The sequence below is a fragment of the Vanderwaltozyma polyspora genome, genomic scaffold (genome assembly GCF_000150035.1).
Source record: "Vanderwaltozyma polyspora DSM 70294 KpolScaffold411 genomic scaffold, whole genome shotgun sequence".
Classification (NCBI taxonomy): Eukaryota; Fungi; Ascomycota; class Saccharomycetes; order Saccharomycetales; family Saccharomycetaceae; genus Vanderwaltozyma; species Vanderwaltozyma polyspora.
Window position 1 is genome coordinate 22476 of NW_001834588.1, and position 15291 is coordinate 37766.

Below are 15291 nucleotides of genomic sequence, written 5' to 3' on the forward strand. Positions count from 1 at the left end.
ATTGTTCAGTTTTTTGTTTTTGTTGTGTTGGAATGGGAACAGTCTCTTAGATGTATGGGTGTTTGGATATGTTATTTTATTTTGCAGTCACATCTAGATTCTTTTGACGGATTTGTGACAGTAAATGTAAAGGAGAGTTCATTTATGTCATTAATTTATGTATGTACTTTGTATAATCTGTTATATAATGTCTTAAATATTGATGTTTGCCTATTATCAGGAGACTCCAGGTTTAGGATCATGCCAGATACCTTCTGGCCATTTTAATTTAGCAGGATTAGAGTAGTCTCCATGATATTCTTGTGGAATCTTAGTGGACGCTCTGGCAATTCTTAGAAATAGGTCAGTTGTACCGTTATGGAAGTCCATTGAATCTTGTAACATTTGAGAGATTTCTTCTCCTGCAAATATTGTATCTAAGTCAACAGTAGTATTTGTTCCCACATATACTTCGATATCATTTAATAATAAAGAGTAACCGTCGATAGCTACGGCGAACTCTGATTCATACTCTTCATAGGTAGTATTCCAGGATAACATATGAGAGGTACTATTTTCAAAAATAAATGTTGGTGGAATTAAGGAAGCACCGGCCTCATTTCTCAATAATTGAGTATCAGTTTCTTCGATGCTTGCAAAATCCCATCTTGATATTCCTGAAATTACTAGCCCAATTAGTACACCTTGAAACAAGTATGCAGAAGAGCCTCTGGTGGCACATCCAGGCAGTAGTAGAAGACCAATGATATAGTGATGTAATCTAAGGCTTAAGCCTGGGATAAGCGCTAGAAAAACTACACCCCCAATCATGGCAATGTATATTCTGAAATATTTTCTAAATCTTCCTGATTTCCATAACGAATAAACTTGTATGATAGTACTAACTAGAATCAGGCATCCCAGCCCTGTCAGAGCAGTATATGCACCAGCTTGCTCTTTGATACTCTTCCAATATAATCTATCAATTGGCAATCTATCAAAAGTGATATTGTTCAAAGCACCAACCCAAAATGTTGGATACCATAAAATAATCTTAGCCACTGGGGATCCATCTTCTAATGTACGTTTTACTGCAAATTTCCAAACTACATATAACACGAAACATAATGGCAGTAGTCTTTGAAAGCCAATACTAATCAATTCGTATGCAGTTGTGTTATCATGTGGGTCTATCAACAGCGGAGGGTCCATTGAGAGGATGATGGTCCAATGGCTGATTATTGTAACTATCCAATATCCAACTAAACCCTTGGAAAAATAAAATGATATCCCTCCAAATAAAATATTGATACCTGCTATCAAAAACCGAGGATCATAACAACCCGTAGCAACTCCATGTTTGAAATCAGCAAACGTATAGGAACTTGGGAAAAAACTATCAAATGAAATCGAAAAGCCAGTACCATGCTGGCCATTTCTCGAAGGAAAAGAGAGTTGAGAGCCTGACATCTTAACCTTAGCGCAACCGCCCACAAATGGTGAAATGACGCCTGCATGTACACCTGCATTACATGGGAAAGAGTCTGCTCTATAGGGATAAGATAATGTACCTGAATCATCTTTATTATCTGATTTACCTCCACCTATTCTATACCCTTGATATTTTATTCTGTCACCTCCAACAACTGTAGTCGAATATAATGTGCCGCCTTGATCACACAATGCTGGACAACGGATAAAGAATTCCTTGTCTTCAAAGGGACTACAGTTAGCACCATTTAGTCCACAAGCATTATTCTTTCCCCGCCAGTTCCTCATATATGAATTACAAGCTAGATGTACAATTGGTATCTTTTGTTCACCGGTATTTTGATAAAAGTAAGGTCCAATAAACAAATAGGGATGCAAAATAGAATAGAGTATAGTTAGCCATATGGAACAAAATAATGTAAGGAAAATATAATCCCTTGTGTTGCTTGGAAATTCTTTGCCAAAAGACTTAGAAGGGAATTCTTCAATAGCCTTTAACCAGGGCCATCTCATTGGGAATGATGGTGGTTCATCTTTTGGTTCAATTGGACCATTCCAAACCCTATGAAAAAATCTCTTTATAGAATTCCCCTCTTTTAACATTTCCCATTCTTCCCTATGATCCTCCCCATCAACTATCGTCACTCCTGCTGATGTCAATTCAGAAAGGGGAATTGATGAGCTAAATTCATTTTCAGTATAGGTAGCATCAAAACTCTTTTGATCTGTATCTGATTTCGAATTATTCATTGCACTCTCCTATATAGGTAACTTGCCATTAAATTTGCAAACTAGAATATGCTAGCTTTGGCATTAGGTTTGTATATCTTGTATATATATAAAGCTTACTAATCTTCCCTTTTAGTTCATCTTCTTGTTATAGATGATACATTTTTCATAGTAGTACATTCTATCGCAATGTTTCGGGTTATAATCAAGTTACGTGATAATGAAAAACTAAGGCCTTGGCAAAAATCGATGGTGACAGTAATTGAATTATTTGAAACTCAAGATTGATTAAAAATGAATTAGATATTCAAATTATATATTTGTTTGATGGTAGAATACTAATTATTTATTTATGTTTTATGTAAGACCATTATAAAAACCCTTTTAAATATTTTGTGAAAAAACTATGCATAGATATTAAGTAAGAAAAAAGAATAATTTCATTTAGTGAGATGTATCAAATATTAACCAGAGCACATTTCACAGGCTTCTGGGTTGTCGATTGCGCATGCTATGACTTTTGAGTTGTAAATGTCAAATTCGGTTGACTCTTCAATTGTAGTTTCATTAGAAGTTACCTCATGTGGGATGCTAATAGATCTAGATTCGACTGGGGTGGCAGGAATACTGTCTTCTATCTTTAATGAGTTGATGTCTTCAGAAATAGCAGTATCAGTTGATAAAGCTGGAGAAGGATCTCTTTCTGGTTCGGCTGCTTCAATGACATCGGATGGTTCGAAGCTTCCATCTTCTGATATATTTAATTTACGTGGAACATAATGAGGGCGGTTCAAGTTGGCGATATCTGCAACTGATTCACCTGCCTTTTCTGCAACCTTCTTATCGATGGTGAATTGAATAGCTGCGGAAGCAGCTTGAGTTCTCAAGTAGTACATACCAGTCTTCAAACCCTTCTTCCAACCGTAAAAGTGCATACTTGTCAATTTACCCATAGTAGGAGCACGAATATGAATGTTCATAGAATGGGACTGATCAATGAAAGCAGAACGGTCTGCTGACATATCAATAATAGTTTTCTGTGAAATTTCCCAAACAGTTTTGTATAAATCTTTTAGTTCTTGTGGAACATTTGGTAAGTTTTGAATAGAACCATTGTCAGTAATCAAATGTTGTTTCATAGATTCATTCCAAATACCCAAGTCGACTAAATCACGTAATAAGTATGGGTTGACAATTTGGAACTCGCCAGACAACACACGACGTTGGTACATATTGGAAGTAAATGGTTCGAAACATTCGTTGTAGCCTAAAATTTGAGAAGTAGAAGCAGTTGGCATTGGAGCCATCACTAAAGAATTTCTGATACCATGAGCAATGATGTTAGATTTCAATGTGTCCCAGTCCCACAAATCAGTTGGTTTCCTATTCCACATGTCAAATTGTAGAATACCTTCAGATGCTGGGGAACCCTTAAAAGTTTGGTATGCGCCTTCTTCTTGAGCTAATTCACAAGAGGCTTCCAAAGCACCGTGATATAGAGTTTCGAAAATATGGATGTTTAATTCTTTAGCTTCCTTAGATTCAAATGGAATACGCAACAACATGAAAGCGTCAGCCAAACCTTGGACACCTAAAGCAATTGGTCTGTGTCTGAAGTTAGAATTCTTTGCCTCTTGAACAGGGTAGTAGTTACGGTCAATGACTCTGTTCAAGTTACGTGTGACAACCTTAGCAATGTCATGCAATTTTTTGAAGTTGTAAAATGATTGCTTTTCATCCTTAGATTTTTCGATAAATGCTGGTAAAGCAATTGAAGCCAAATTACAAACAGCGGTTTCATCTGGTGCTGAATATTCGACGATCTCACAACATAAGTTAGATGATTTGATAGTACCCAAGTTTCTTTGATTAGATTTCAAGTTACAAGCATCTTTATATAACATGAATGGGGTACCGGTTTCAGTTTGAGCTTCTAAGATGGAATACCATAATTTTTGAGCCTTGATAGTTTTCTTACCACGTCCTTCTTCAACATAACGGTTGTAAAGAGCCTCGAATTCTTCGCCGTAAACTTCGTCTAAACCCGGAGCTTCACTTGGGGAGAACAAAGTCCAGTCAGCATTTTCTTCAACACGTTTCATGAATAAATCTGGGATCCATAAAGCTGGGAAAAGATCTCTTGCACGAATTTCTTCTTTACCATGATTTTTTCTAATATCGATGAAATCGAAGATATCAGCATGCCATGGTTCCAAATATAATGCCATGGCACCTGGTCTTTTGTTACCACCTTGATCGACATAACGGGCGGTATTATTGAAGACACGAATCATTGGGATTAAACCATTAGAAGTACCATTAGTACCAGCAATGTAAGAACCGGTAGCACGGATATTGTGAATGTGTAAACCAATACCACCAGCAGTTTTAGAAATCATAGCACATTCTTTCAAAGTATCATAAATACCTTCAATAGAATCATCTTTCATTGCAACTAAGAAACATGAAGACATTTGAGGACGTGGAGTACCAGCATTGAATAAGGTAGGTGAGGCATGAGTAAAATATCTTTGTGACATTAAGTTGTAAGATTCAATAGCAGCTTTGATATCATTACCATGAATACCAATAGCGACTCTCATGACCATGTGTTGAGGACGTTCGGCTACTTTACCTTTCATTCTTAACAAATAAGAACGTTCCAAAGTTTTGAAACCAAAATAGTTGTAGTTGAAATCTCTATCATATACTATTGCAGAATTCAATTCATCCTTATTAGCCATAACAGTATCATAAACATCCTTTGATATTAGTGGAGCAGGTTTATTGTTTTCAGGGTTAACATAATGATGTAATTCATCTATAACTTTCGAAAAAACCTTGGTGGTTTGCTTGTGTAAATTCGAAACAGCTAGTCTAGCTGCCAAAACCGCATAATCTGGATGGACAGTAGTCATATAAGCAGCAGTTTCAGCAGCTAAATTATCCAATTCATAAGTGGTAACACCTTCATAGACACCAGTGATAATACGTTGAGTGACTTTAACAGGATCTATATGGTTTGGATCTAGCCCATAACAAAGACGAGAAATACGAGCAGTAATTTTATCGAACCTTACAGGTTCTTCACGACCATCTCTCTTGATAACATACATTATTAATTAGAATTAATAAAGTGACGAAAAAAAAAATCTTTAAAGATGTAAGCAATAAAAAAAACTTAAAAATTCTTCTTATTCCCTTGTTTCACCCAAAAAGACTGTTCTAGTTAGGTTGCACAACTTCTTCCAATACACAAAATAAGTTATAAAACAAGATTTAAATCGTCAGAACTCAGTTAACATTTCAACTCTCTTCTTATATACCATTCATTCCATCCATTAATGAGGATTTATTTGATGCAACACGTAAAAAAATAAAATAAAATAACACGAAAACACGAAACCATTAAACGAATTAATTCATGGTGAAACGCGTAAACATAAACAAACATAAAACAACAACAGTTCGATTCAACGATCGATCTTTACTGAGAGGATATTCTCTTCGGTGAGTATGGTTCCAGGGTGGTTGTAATTAGCATTCATAACCTTCCTTTCCTGCAGTGAGTGTTCCTTTCAAGATAAGATCATTAGTTGCATAAAGATTGATGAGGTTAGTTCAACACTAGATACCTAGCACCTCAATTGGGATAGCCTAGTGAAGCATTCAATCATGAAGAGGAAATGATATTAGTTATTTGTAAGAAGGAGAACACCGTGATGATGTGATTGGAATTTGTAATCATAACTTGAGAGAGGGTTTGTTCTGTTTTTTGAGTTACCAATTAATTACTAATTAAGTAAATTGCATTAGGATAAATATAAACAAAGTTTACAGGGTAATGTTTACTATTTACAAATTACATGATCTATACGATCCATTATGTTGTATCTGCATTCCAGTTTGACAATCGTGATATCTCATTATCTCACTATTATTGTATGATTAAGTTGTATTCTGTCTCTCTCCTCTCCCTCTTATTTAAAGCTCATCGATGCTTTTTTCAGTAGTGAAAAAAGTGAAAAAAGTGAAAAATTAACAGTTGATATAATACAAAATAATATAATAGAGTTTGAATTTGGGTCTTAATGGATAGAGATTGGTTGTTGAAAGTGGTGGTTCCGTTGAGAGATTCGAGTCTTACATCTTTAGAAAGAGCAAGATGGAAGATACCTCTAAGTTAAACACTTCAAAATTGGGTACAAAACAGTATTGGGATGATTTTTATTCTTTAGAGAGAGAAAATTTCAAAGAGAACCCAGAGGATGTTGGTGAATGTTGGTTTAATGATAGTGATGCAGAGATGCGAATGGTTGATTTCTTAAACGATAATATTGGATCTTATAACATTAAATCAGATTCTTCTATTATTGATTTAGGCACTGGTAATGGGCATTTATTATTTGAACTATTCGAAAATGATTTTGATGGATCAATGCTAGGTGTCGATTATTCTGAACAAAGTGTTAACTTTGCAACTGAAATTGCAAAAAATAAAGGATATAATGATAGTATTAAATTTGAACAAGCGGATATTTTTCAAAACAATTGGAATCCTGGTAAATTTGACATCGTCTTGGATAAAGGTACTTTAGATGCAATTGCCTTAAGTGGTATTAAATTTGATGACGGCAAGACTATTGTCGATATATATTCTAAAGTTATTGAAAAATTGTTAGATAAAGACGGGGTTTTCTTGATTACTTCTTGCAATTTTACAGAAGATGAATTGACAAAAATAATTCAAGGTGATTCATTGAAAAAATGGGATATTGTTAAATATCCAGTTTTTGAATTTGGTGGTGTGAAAGGTACAACTGTTTGTACAGTTGCATTTGTTAAACAATAATTAATTAAATAATGTATCATAGAAATAACTTAATAGATTAAAAATAATTAGACTTACATTAATGGACGGGTTAATATTTATATATATGTATGTATTTATTTAGTATTTATACATATCCTTAATTTCCTTTTTTTCTCTTTTGCTTTTACATAAAAATGATGATAATTCCTCGATATGAATTGGATTATATCACCAGAAGGTGTTTGAATTCATTTTATACTGTTCTTCTGTCTGATAAATAATGCACAACTGGATTAACACCTGCTTCTTGTGTCAATTTTTCAAACCAAGAAAGAAGAATACCACCTTGTTTTTGGCCTTCTGGAACAGACATACCTTTGTAAAGATACTTGATCAACACATCATGCTGCTTAGGAGACAATTGCTTTATAATATTGCTAATATCAGCTTGTCTAGTTTGACCTAAAGCCTCTAGAACCGCTTGCAAATATTGAGCTTTTGTACTATCATCAGCACCATATGGTGGATCAGAGGTGGCCAATTGAATAGCAGAAATCATATCACCACTGGTAGACATGGAACGTATTTGCTGAATCTTTGGTTGCAACTCTTGTAGTGTAACTTGAGCTTGATTTGGTGGTATCAAATCAGCAGCAGTTAATCTACCACTTTCTGGATCAAAAGCATCAATATCAATTCTTCTCCAATCTTCCATCTTATTTAAAACTAGCTCTGGTCGTCAATGGCCTTCTGAACAGTCCCCAAACCAATAATTATGAAGTTCTTTAACAATGGTTAAGTCCCTTTTCATAGGGGCAGTTTCTTAAACTTTAACAAATTTCAAACTTTAAAAGGAGCCTTCCTTCATTAGATCCGGGTAACATTTTTTTCTTTCCCAGACTCATCAAATATAAGAGCATGTCAGAGTAACAAGATCAGTTCTTAGCAATACTGGTTTAATATATTCGATGAGGTAGCATTTATATAATCTGTTAATTGATCATATATAATTGTTCAGGATAGTGGTCAATCCACTTTTTCCTAATTTTAGCTTGTATGGTTCATCTAATTTTTGTTCTATTAAATGATAGAAGTATATATATATATATATGCAAATTTTATGTACGAGAAGGTAACTATCGATACCAGTGATTGATAGAATATGAAAATTAACAAGTGGCTAGTGTAATACTAAGTATTATCTTTTTTTTTTGACTTTTTTTGCCTTTTTCTCTTGTTATATTATATTATATCATATGTTTGGGGTGACAGTATTATACTCATTGTGTGTGGAGTCCAAATAACCAGATTGGTAATTACTGATGAAATTTTTTACAAGTTTTGAAATAGTCTCTAAATCTTTAATACCATACCAAAACAATATTTTATCATTCATTAAATATGATCCATCGGATTTGTTAAAATGCCAAGGGATATTTGGATCATCCTCTTGAACATACCATTGTAACGATGAGAAGTCGTTTCTAATATTATTGAAAATATTGTCAGATACATTATTTAACCAATGTGAATCAGAACAAATAAACTTGTCTAACATTGGTACATCTCCATTTTCTTTGACAACTGCCAGTGCTTCTAATGGTTCATCCGAATATGAAGTAAATTTACTGCTCTCTAAAGATTTCAAATAAGATGCAGCACTTTGTCTACCAGAAAATATTTCATCAGATTTTTGCAGTAGATGTCTTACACCATCTATAGATGGGAATTCGTTCAAGGAATTTCTCCTGATAATTTTATACCCTCTTCTAATCATTGTACCAGCACCGGAATCGGTAAACAATTCCTTTTGCAGGTCTTGGACATTGATAATTGCGACAGATGATGTTCTTGGCAAAAATTCCAATAAATTTTTAATCTGTTCAATCTTCAGTTTAGTACCATATTTAAACCAGTCTTTCTTTAATAATTCTTCATAATCTTGATCAAGGTTTATCATAGATATCTTTTCCTTTGTGTCGCCATTGATAATACCACCCTTTTCGTTTAAATAAACGATCTTCAATGGTTCAAATACTCTTGCCAATTCCCCAGCTGCTACATCAGCGTTAACATTCAATATTTGACCAGCTTTGGTCTCCGCTAAAGAAGTTAGAATCGGTAATGCACCAGCTTCAATAGAGGCTTCAATTGGTCTTCTGGTAATATCTGTGATATGGCCCACTAACTTATACTTTTCATAATCTAAGTAATCTGCTGTAAAAACTCCAGATGTGATAGGTCTTGCACGAATACCAAGCTGTTCTAAGGCATTAACCAATTTCAAATTTTGTTCAAGAAAACAATTTCTAACAATTGACATAGTACGTTCGTCAGTAACCCTAATTCCATCGATATAATCTGGGACAATTCCATCTTTGCCTAAGCGTTCGTTAACTTGGGGACCAGAACCATGGATTACGATTGGATATAAACCTAAGTGATATAAAAATGCCAAACTTGATGCTAATTCTTTTAAATTATCGCCTATAATTGCACCACCAACTTTAATCACAGCAAATTGTTGTTGAGAAACAGAAGTGAAATATTGTAGGTATTGATTGATCTCCCTTTTGGAGCTAATATTGTTCAATAACTGAATTACAGTAGACCTTGTAGCAGATATCTCACCAGTCTTGGTTGTGTATGTAGCTGTGCTCTTTGTATTTGGCAATAATGTATAGTTAATTGGGCACAATTGGTTAGATAACACGTATCTGCAACCTCTAAGAAGCTTTTTAGCTCCAAAAGAAGTATAAATCCTATTCATCAACTATTCAAAATGAAATCAAGTTCAAAAATTTATTGACAATCCTTTTAGTCTCCTATTGTTTGGTTTTAAAAATAAAAACAAAACTTTCAGGACAATTATATATCTCAGTAACTTGAGAATCAGATTCTACCTTCTCCGATCTCCTTAGAAACATTTTCTTAATAATAATACTTGTTTTAAAACTGTTTCTCTGTTCCTCATCTCATCGATTTTTTTAATAATTTTTCAAAATATGAATTGGCGGTGTGATTGATATCTTGAAAATTTAAAGTGTCAGACATACTAAATAACAAGATTATTAATGAAATGATGATATTAAATTAAATATTATATTATATTTGTATATGAAATGATAATGTTATGACGAGTTTATAAAGAGGGAACTAATCTGATATTAGGTTACTAGTTTGTTTGTTTTTTTTCTAACTGTTGTGATCGTGGATGGAAAGAAATAAAGGGAAATTTTTTTTTTATTAAAAATGAATAAATTATTCTTGCTGAAATAATGGAGATTTAAATTAGTTTCCTGCAGTAGTGACCCTTCTACCATTTATCAATTGGTTTAAAAAGTCAGTTGAATTTGAGGCTGGGTTAGCTTCACTTGCCTGTTGTTGAGGAGGTTGTTGCATTGGCATATGTTGTTGAGGTGCAAACATACCTGGTGGAGGTGGAGGTGTATTAACATTTAATTGTGTTTGACCTAATTGTTGAGGATGGTGCTGTTGTTGTTGGTGATGATGTTGTTGTTGTTGTTGTTGCTGCTGCTGTTGCTGTTGTTGTTGTTGCTGTTGCTGTTGCTGTTGCTGTTGCTGCTGCTGTTGTTGTTGTTGCTGTTGTTGTTGCTGTTGTTGTTGCTGTTGTTGTTGTTGTTGCTGTTGCTGTTGTAACTGTTGTAATTGTTGATATTGTAAGATTGGAGTTCCAACAGAAACATTTGGTTGTACTATTGGGATGTTAGCATTTTGGAAAAAATTCAAAACAGAGTTATTATTATCTACAGGCTTGATAGTTAAAATATCGATTAACTTTTTAGCTAAAATATTCTCACTTTTATCAGACACTTCAATATTGTCCCAAGAAAATAATGATGGGTATGCATTGTACTTTTCATCTGAAATAATATTAGATCTTAACTTGATATTATGGTTCTTGTAATTAGATAAAAATTGTAACTTTTCGTCTAAAAACTTGACAGCCGTTCCTAAAGAATCATATGGATCGACATATACTTTTTCTGTTGAATTCTTTTTCTTACTGCCACCGCTGCTTGGTTGCATATTAATAGACTCATTAGTATTAGTTTGACTTAAGGCATCACTTAATGTTGGTAAGTTAGCAGAACTTGATGGTTTGGACAAATTCAAGGTAATAGGAGTAGATGACTGGGTAATGCCCCATGGATTTGAACCTGATCTTGCAATAGCAGGGGTAAGAATTGGAGTATTGGCAGTTGATGGTGTATCATGGTGTAGTTGAGCCTTAATTGGTGCTGGTGAAGGCGTGGCTGAAGTAGAGATAGACCCAGAGTTCAAGTTGTTTGTAGAAGAGGTAGAAGTCAATGGGGCATTCTTGAAATACACATTGGTATTTGAAGTTGAAACGCTTGAATTCAAAGCAGACATTTGCTTTTCCCTCTTATTGAAAGAATCAGCTTCTTCTCCAGGTTCATGTAAAAACATACAATTTGGATTTTGACATGCAGAACCCCTTAAATAAGAGGAACAGTATTTAGTTGTACCATAAGCTGCTTTTATTAAACGTCCATCCATATAGGTACCATCAACTTGGGCAATACATCTTGCAGCATCCTCTTTTTTGGAGAAGGTTATATAGACACCATAGCCAGCAGAATGATGATGATTATAGTGTTCATTTGAAGAATTTGAATGTGGAGTCTTTTTGTTTACTACAATTTTATTAATTTTACCATATTGGCCGAAATATTTATCAGATTTTAATAGAGCTGCTACTTCTTCATATGAAACTGGTGGATTAATACCAACAACATAAACTAAATTTTTTTGTATAACTCTCATACCTGCTAAATGTTTTCTATTAGCATTTTCACTTTCTTTACGTTCTTTTTCTCTCTGTTTCTTCTCCCATTCTTTTCTTGCCAATTTTTCCCTTTCTAATTTTAATTCATCTGATGATAAAATTACATACTCGACACTTTCATCGTCATATTTACGACGACAAGCAGGACATCTACCATTTAATTCCTCATTCTGTCTAATATTATTATAACAGAATTGACAAATTTGATAGCCACATGGACATGGTTTAAATTTTTTGTCTGATATATCTAGTGGCTCTAAACATAGGGGACAATAGTCTTCTTCGCTATCTGATAAAAAGGTCATATCGTAATTACTTAATGCCTTTTGGATGGCCACCATATTTTCTTGTAAATGAGGGTTTGCAGTCATTTTGTTGTTTTTAAAAAGAAAATGATAATAGTTGTGATGATAAAAGTTAAGTTTAACCGAAATCTATTGATGTCAATGTGTTATAATTGAAGATATATTAAAGAGTAAAATAGAAAAGAAGTATTTAAAAAATCTATTTTCCTATTGTTTCCCTTTCGTCTTGATAAAGTAAAAATCAACCTAGAAGAAAAGTTGCTGTTATTGTTGTTGTTGTTTTTTGTTGAAATATCTCAAATATATACAGTCTGATCGCTTCTAAAGGATAAGTTAACCGTTTGAAAAGGATGCTCTTCAAAAAACCTTCTTGGTAAGACGGTATTAGTTATCTGATAACTTTACTTCAAATTCTATTATTGATAGCTAAATGTTACATTTTCAAAAAACGATGAAAGGTTTTCAGGTTTCCAAGAAGAAAAAAATATTATTTTGGTCACGTGTTTATCATTTATTACGTGTATATGTGTTTATTAAGAGAGGATAGTGATTCGAAAGATGACGGCAATAGCAAAGGGTATATCTGGCACCAACAGCAGAAAGTATAAGGGCCAGTTGAGCACTGATAAGTAACATTTATTCAGTCATGTATATATATGTGTGTGTATACGGGTGTATACGGGTGTATATTGAATATTGTGAATTCACATTGGTTTCTTTGCATTCTAACTATATATATGGCCATGCTACAGGATTATAAGAATTTGAATTAACGATATATTAGACACATTTTCGTTTTATTGTTTATTTACCCTAAGGTTGGATTAAATGAGTAGAGTACGTAGCTTAGTAAAGGCATTTATTTCCTCCCACTTTTAACCAATTCATAATATTAAATGTTTACTTTGAACAAGTTGAGATCCAACAGGTCCCTTAAACAGGCGGACTAAAAACAATTAAGTTAAAAAATTCTGACAAAACATTAAAATTCATTACAGTCATAAAACATAAATATATATCGTTAAATATATATATAAAAATTACATAGACATAAGCAAGAGACTGTGCAAAATCATTAAAAGCATACATTTTTAGATACAAAAAAGGTTGCAAATAAAAAAAATGATTTTAATGATTAAATCACAGATTCTTCAGTCAATGGAACGGTCTTGTAGTCTAGGTCGACCATAGCATCATCATGTTTACAGGTAACACTGATGGAAATTCTAAATTTTCTATCATGGAATTCACCAGTGTCACCATAGTTCCATACAATTTTTTCAAAGTCTTCATCCTTCGACTTGTCCTTGAACTTCAAGTCAGGCAACTGCAAGGCTTCCTTGATTTCCTTCAACAAGTGCTTTTCGACGTGTTGGTGCAAGTGTCTGACGTACTTCTTGGAATGAGAGTTTGCGGTGTCCTTGATCTTTTCAGGGTCATCGTGGGCCTCATGCAGAACAAATGGCGGGTAGTACTTCAATTGGCAATGAACATTATCGAAATCATCGTCATCTTCGGTTTCATGTTTTAGGAAGTCTTCAAATTGAGCCAAGTCTTCAAAGACCTTTAGTGTTTCACCTGATTTGGTTGTGATGGTGGCTACCTTTGGCTTCTTATCCTTCTTTGTCATTTTTTAAATTAGGTGTTGTAGTGCTTTTTTTTTAAAACTTGATGGGTGGTTAGCGTATGCTATAGAATAGTATAATCCGACGTTATTAATAAAACTTAGTCTGTAGAGTTGACCAGTCCTTGTCAATCAATGTAGATTAGTGGTGTATTTTATGAACAGTATAAGAATAAATATAGAAAGTATAAGATAGAATAAAAGAAGATAGTGTGAACAAGAGTTTCAAATAAAACACAAAATATAACCACTATTTATACCTTTTTGCTTTTAAAAAAAACAAACAAACATACAAACAAAACAAAACAGAATAGAATAGAATACACTTATAATAAAACTATACAACCAAGTCAAACGTGTATACCTTTATTTCTCCCTTGTCGGATTGGTATTCGGAGAGTGGAACTAGCCAACCAGACCCCCCCCAAAATAATAAAATCAATACGTCGTCTAATAGGTATTGCTGGTTGTTGCAAGGTAGTTAAGTTAAAGTTCAACAGAAACGAAACGAAACGAAACAAAACAAAACTGGATTCAATAAAATAAGAATCAAGAATCAGGTTTTGGTCGTATAAACTTAAAACCAAAATGAGTTTTGAAATAAGCAAATATAATTCATCAACATAAGTTATTAGGAAGAAAGTAATAACAGAATAGGCCTTTTCTGAACCAGTTAAGAGTCTAAGATAGAATGAAATGACACTGTTGCTTTCTTTTAACTCAACTGTTCCTCCATCCCTTGCCCTTGCCCTCGTCCTGCCTTCCCCCTAAAAGCCAAACATTACACAACAGCTAGACACAAATTATGAGCAACCAGTTTGTAATATAGTCACCAGACAAGGTTCCAGTATGTGGAGATAGATACTAAGAGAAGTACATCAAATGCGTTCGGTTCGGTTCGGTTTGATGTCTGCTGCCAATACATTAATTCATATTCATACTCATATCCATATCCAGATAGTGTGTGTAGTTTTAAGCAACAAGACGGGTGGGAAACAAGAAGATGCTGTGAAACACGGTCACCCCACACTTAAATATGCAAGGACTCCCACCAACCCAGCAGAGAGGCAGCAACAAGCAAGGTATTCTGTTCTGTTAACTAAAAAAGTAAAAAGAGGATGCCCTTTGTGAGTTAAAGCCTGTTTCTTGGTCGTTCGTTTATTTTGTTTTGTTTTGGCTGTGTTGTCCTTGTAACGAACGGGCTGTCTGTCTGTCTCTTCGAACCGAACCAAACACAAACGCAGTGCGGTGCGGTGCAGTGGGCTGCTCTCTTCCGTGGTCAGCCTGGCAAATAGAACTGGAAGGTGGAACTGACCCCAGGTTTTGCAGCCATTGGAAGGAGAATATGTTTTGTGATTGGTACACTGGGAGAGATAGAGAAGTTGTATGATCTGGGGACCAGGGGGGGGGGGGGAGAGAGAGAGTATGCTATAAGAAACAGCTATGATTGGTTCAATTTAAAGGTCACCAGATTCTGTAATGCATCTGAAACGTGAATATTGTATTATGTACGTGACTC

The 15291-nt window shown here is 34.2% G+C and overlaps 7 protein-coding genes across 7 annotated transcripts; 1 reads left to right on the forward strand and 6 right to left on the reverse strand.

Annotated features, from left to right (window-relative positions):
* Positions 1-216: 216 nt before the first annotated feature.
* Positions 217-2220, reverse strand: Kpol_411p12 (uncharacterized protein; the record flags this gene model as incomplete). The annotated part of the gene is made up of 1 exon (XM_001642875.1): positions 217-2220. The coding sequence occupies one exon, from the start codon at positions 2218-2220 to the stop codon at positions 217-219; it is 2004 nt and encodes a 667-aa protein (XP_001642925.1).
* A 443-nt stretch (positions 2221-2663) lies between these two features.
* Positions 2664-5315, reverse strand: Kpol_411p13 (ribonucleoside-diphosphate reductase large subunit; the record flags this gene model as incomplete). Its single annotated transcript, XM_001642876.1, has 1 exon — positions 2664-5315. One exon carries the CDS (start codon positions 5313-5315, stop codon positions 2664-2666), a length of 2652 nt encoding a protein of 883 aa, XP_001642926.1.
* A 1049-nt stretch (positions 5316-6364) lies between these two features.
* Positions 6365-7051, forward strand: EFM4 (Efm4p; the record flags this gene model as incomplete). Its single annotated transcript, XM_001642877.1, has 1 exon — positions 6365-7051. One exon carries the CDS (start codon positions 6365-6367, stop codon positions 7049-7051), a length of 687 nt encoding a protein of 228 aa, XP_001642927.1.
* A 214-nt stretch (positions 7052-7265) lies between these two features.
* Positions 7266-7727, reverse strand: ARC15 (Arc15p; the record flags this gene model as incomplete). The annotated part of the gene is made up of 1 exon (XM_001642878.1): positions 7266-7727. One exon carries the CDS (start codon positions 7725-7727, stop codon positions 7266-7268), a length of 462 nt encoding a protein of 153 aa, XP_001642928.1.
* Positions 7728-8264: 537 nt separating this feature from the next.
* On the reverse strand, positions 8265-9782 carry ARG56 (bifunctional acetylglutamate kinase/N-acetyl-gamma-glutamyl-phosphate reductase; the record flags this gene model as incomplete). Its single annotated transcript, XM_001642879.1, has 1 exon — positions 8265-9782. The coding sequence occupies one exon, from the start codon at positions 9780-9782 to the stop codon at positions 8265-8267; it is 1518 nt and encodes a 505-aa protein (XP_001642929.1).
* Positions 9783-10303: 521 nt separating this feature from the next.
* Positions 10304-12214, reverse strand: MOT2 (CCR4-NOT core ubiquitin-protein ligase subunit MOT2; the record flags this gene model as incomplete). Its single annotated transcript, XM_001642880.1, has 1 exon — positions 10304-12214. The coding sequence occupies one exon, from the start codon at positions 12212-12214 to the stop codon at positions 10304-10306; it is 1911 nt and encodes a 636-aa protein (XP_001642930.1).
* A 1069-nt stretch (positions 12215-13283) lies between these two features.
* On the reverse strand, positions 13284-13778 carry Kpol_411p18 (uncharacterized protein; the record flags this gene model as incomplete). The annotated part of the gene is made up of 1 exon (XM_001642881.1): positions 13284-13778. One exon carries the CDS (start codon positions 13776-13778, stop codon positions 13284-13286), a length of 495 nt encoding a protein of 164 aa, XP_001642931.1.
* Between the last annotated feature and the right edge of the window lie 1513 nt (positions 13779-15291).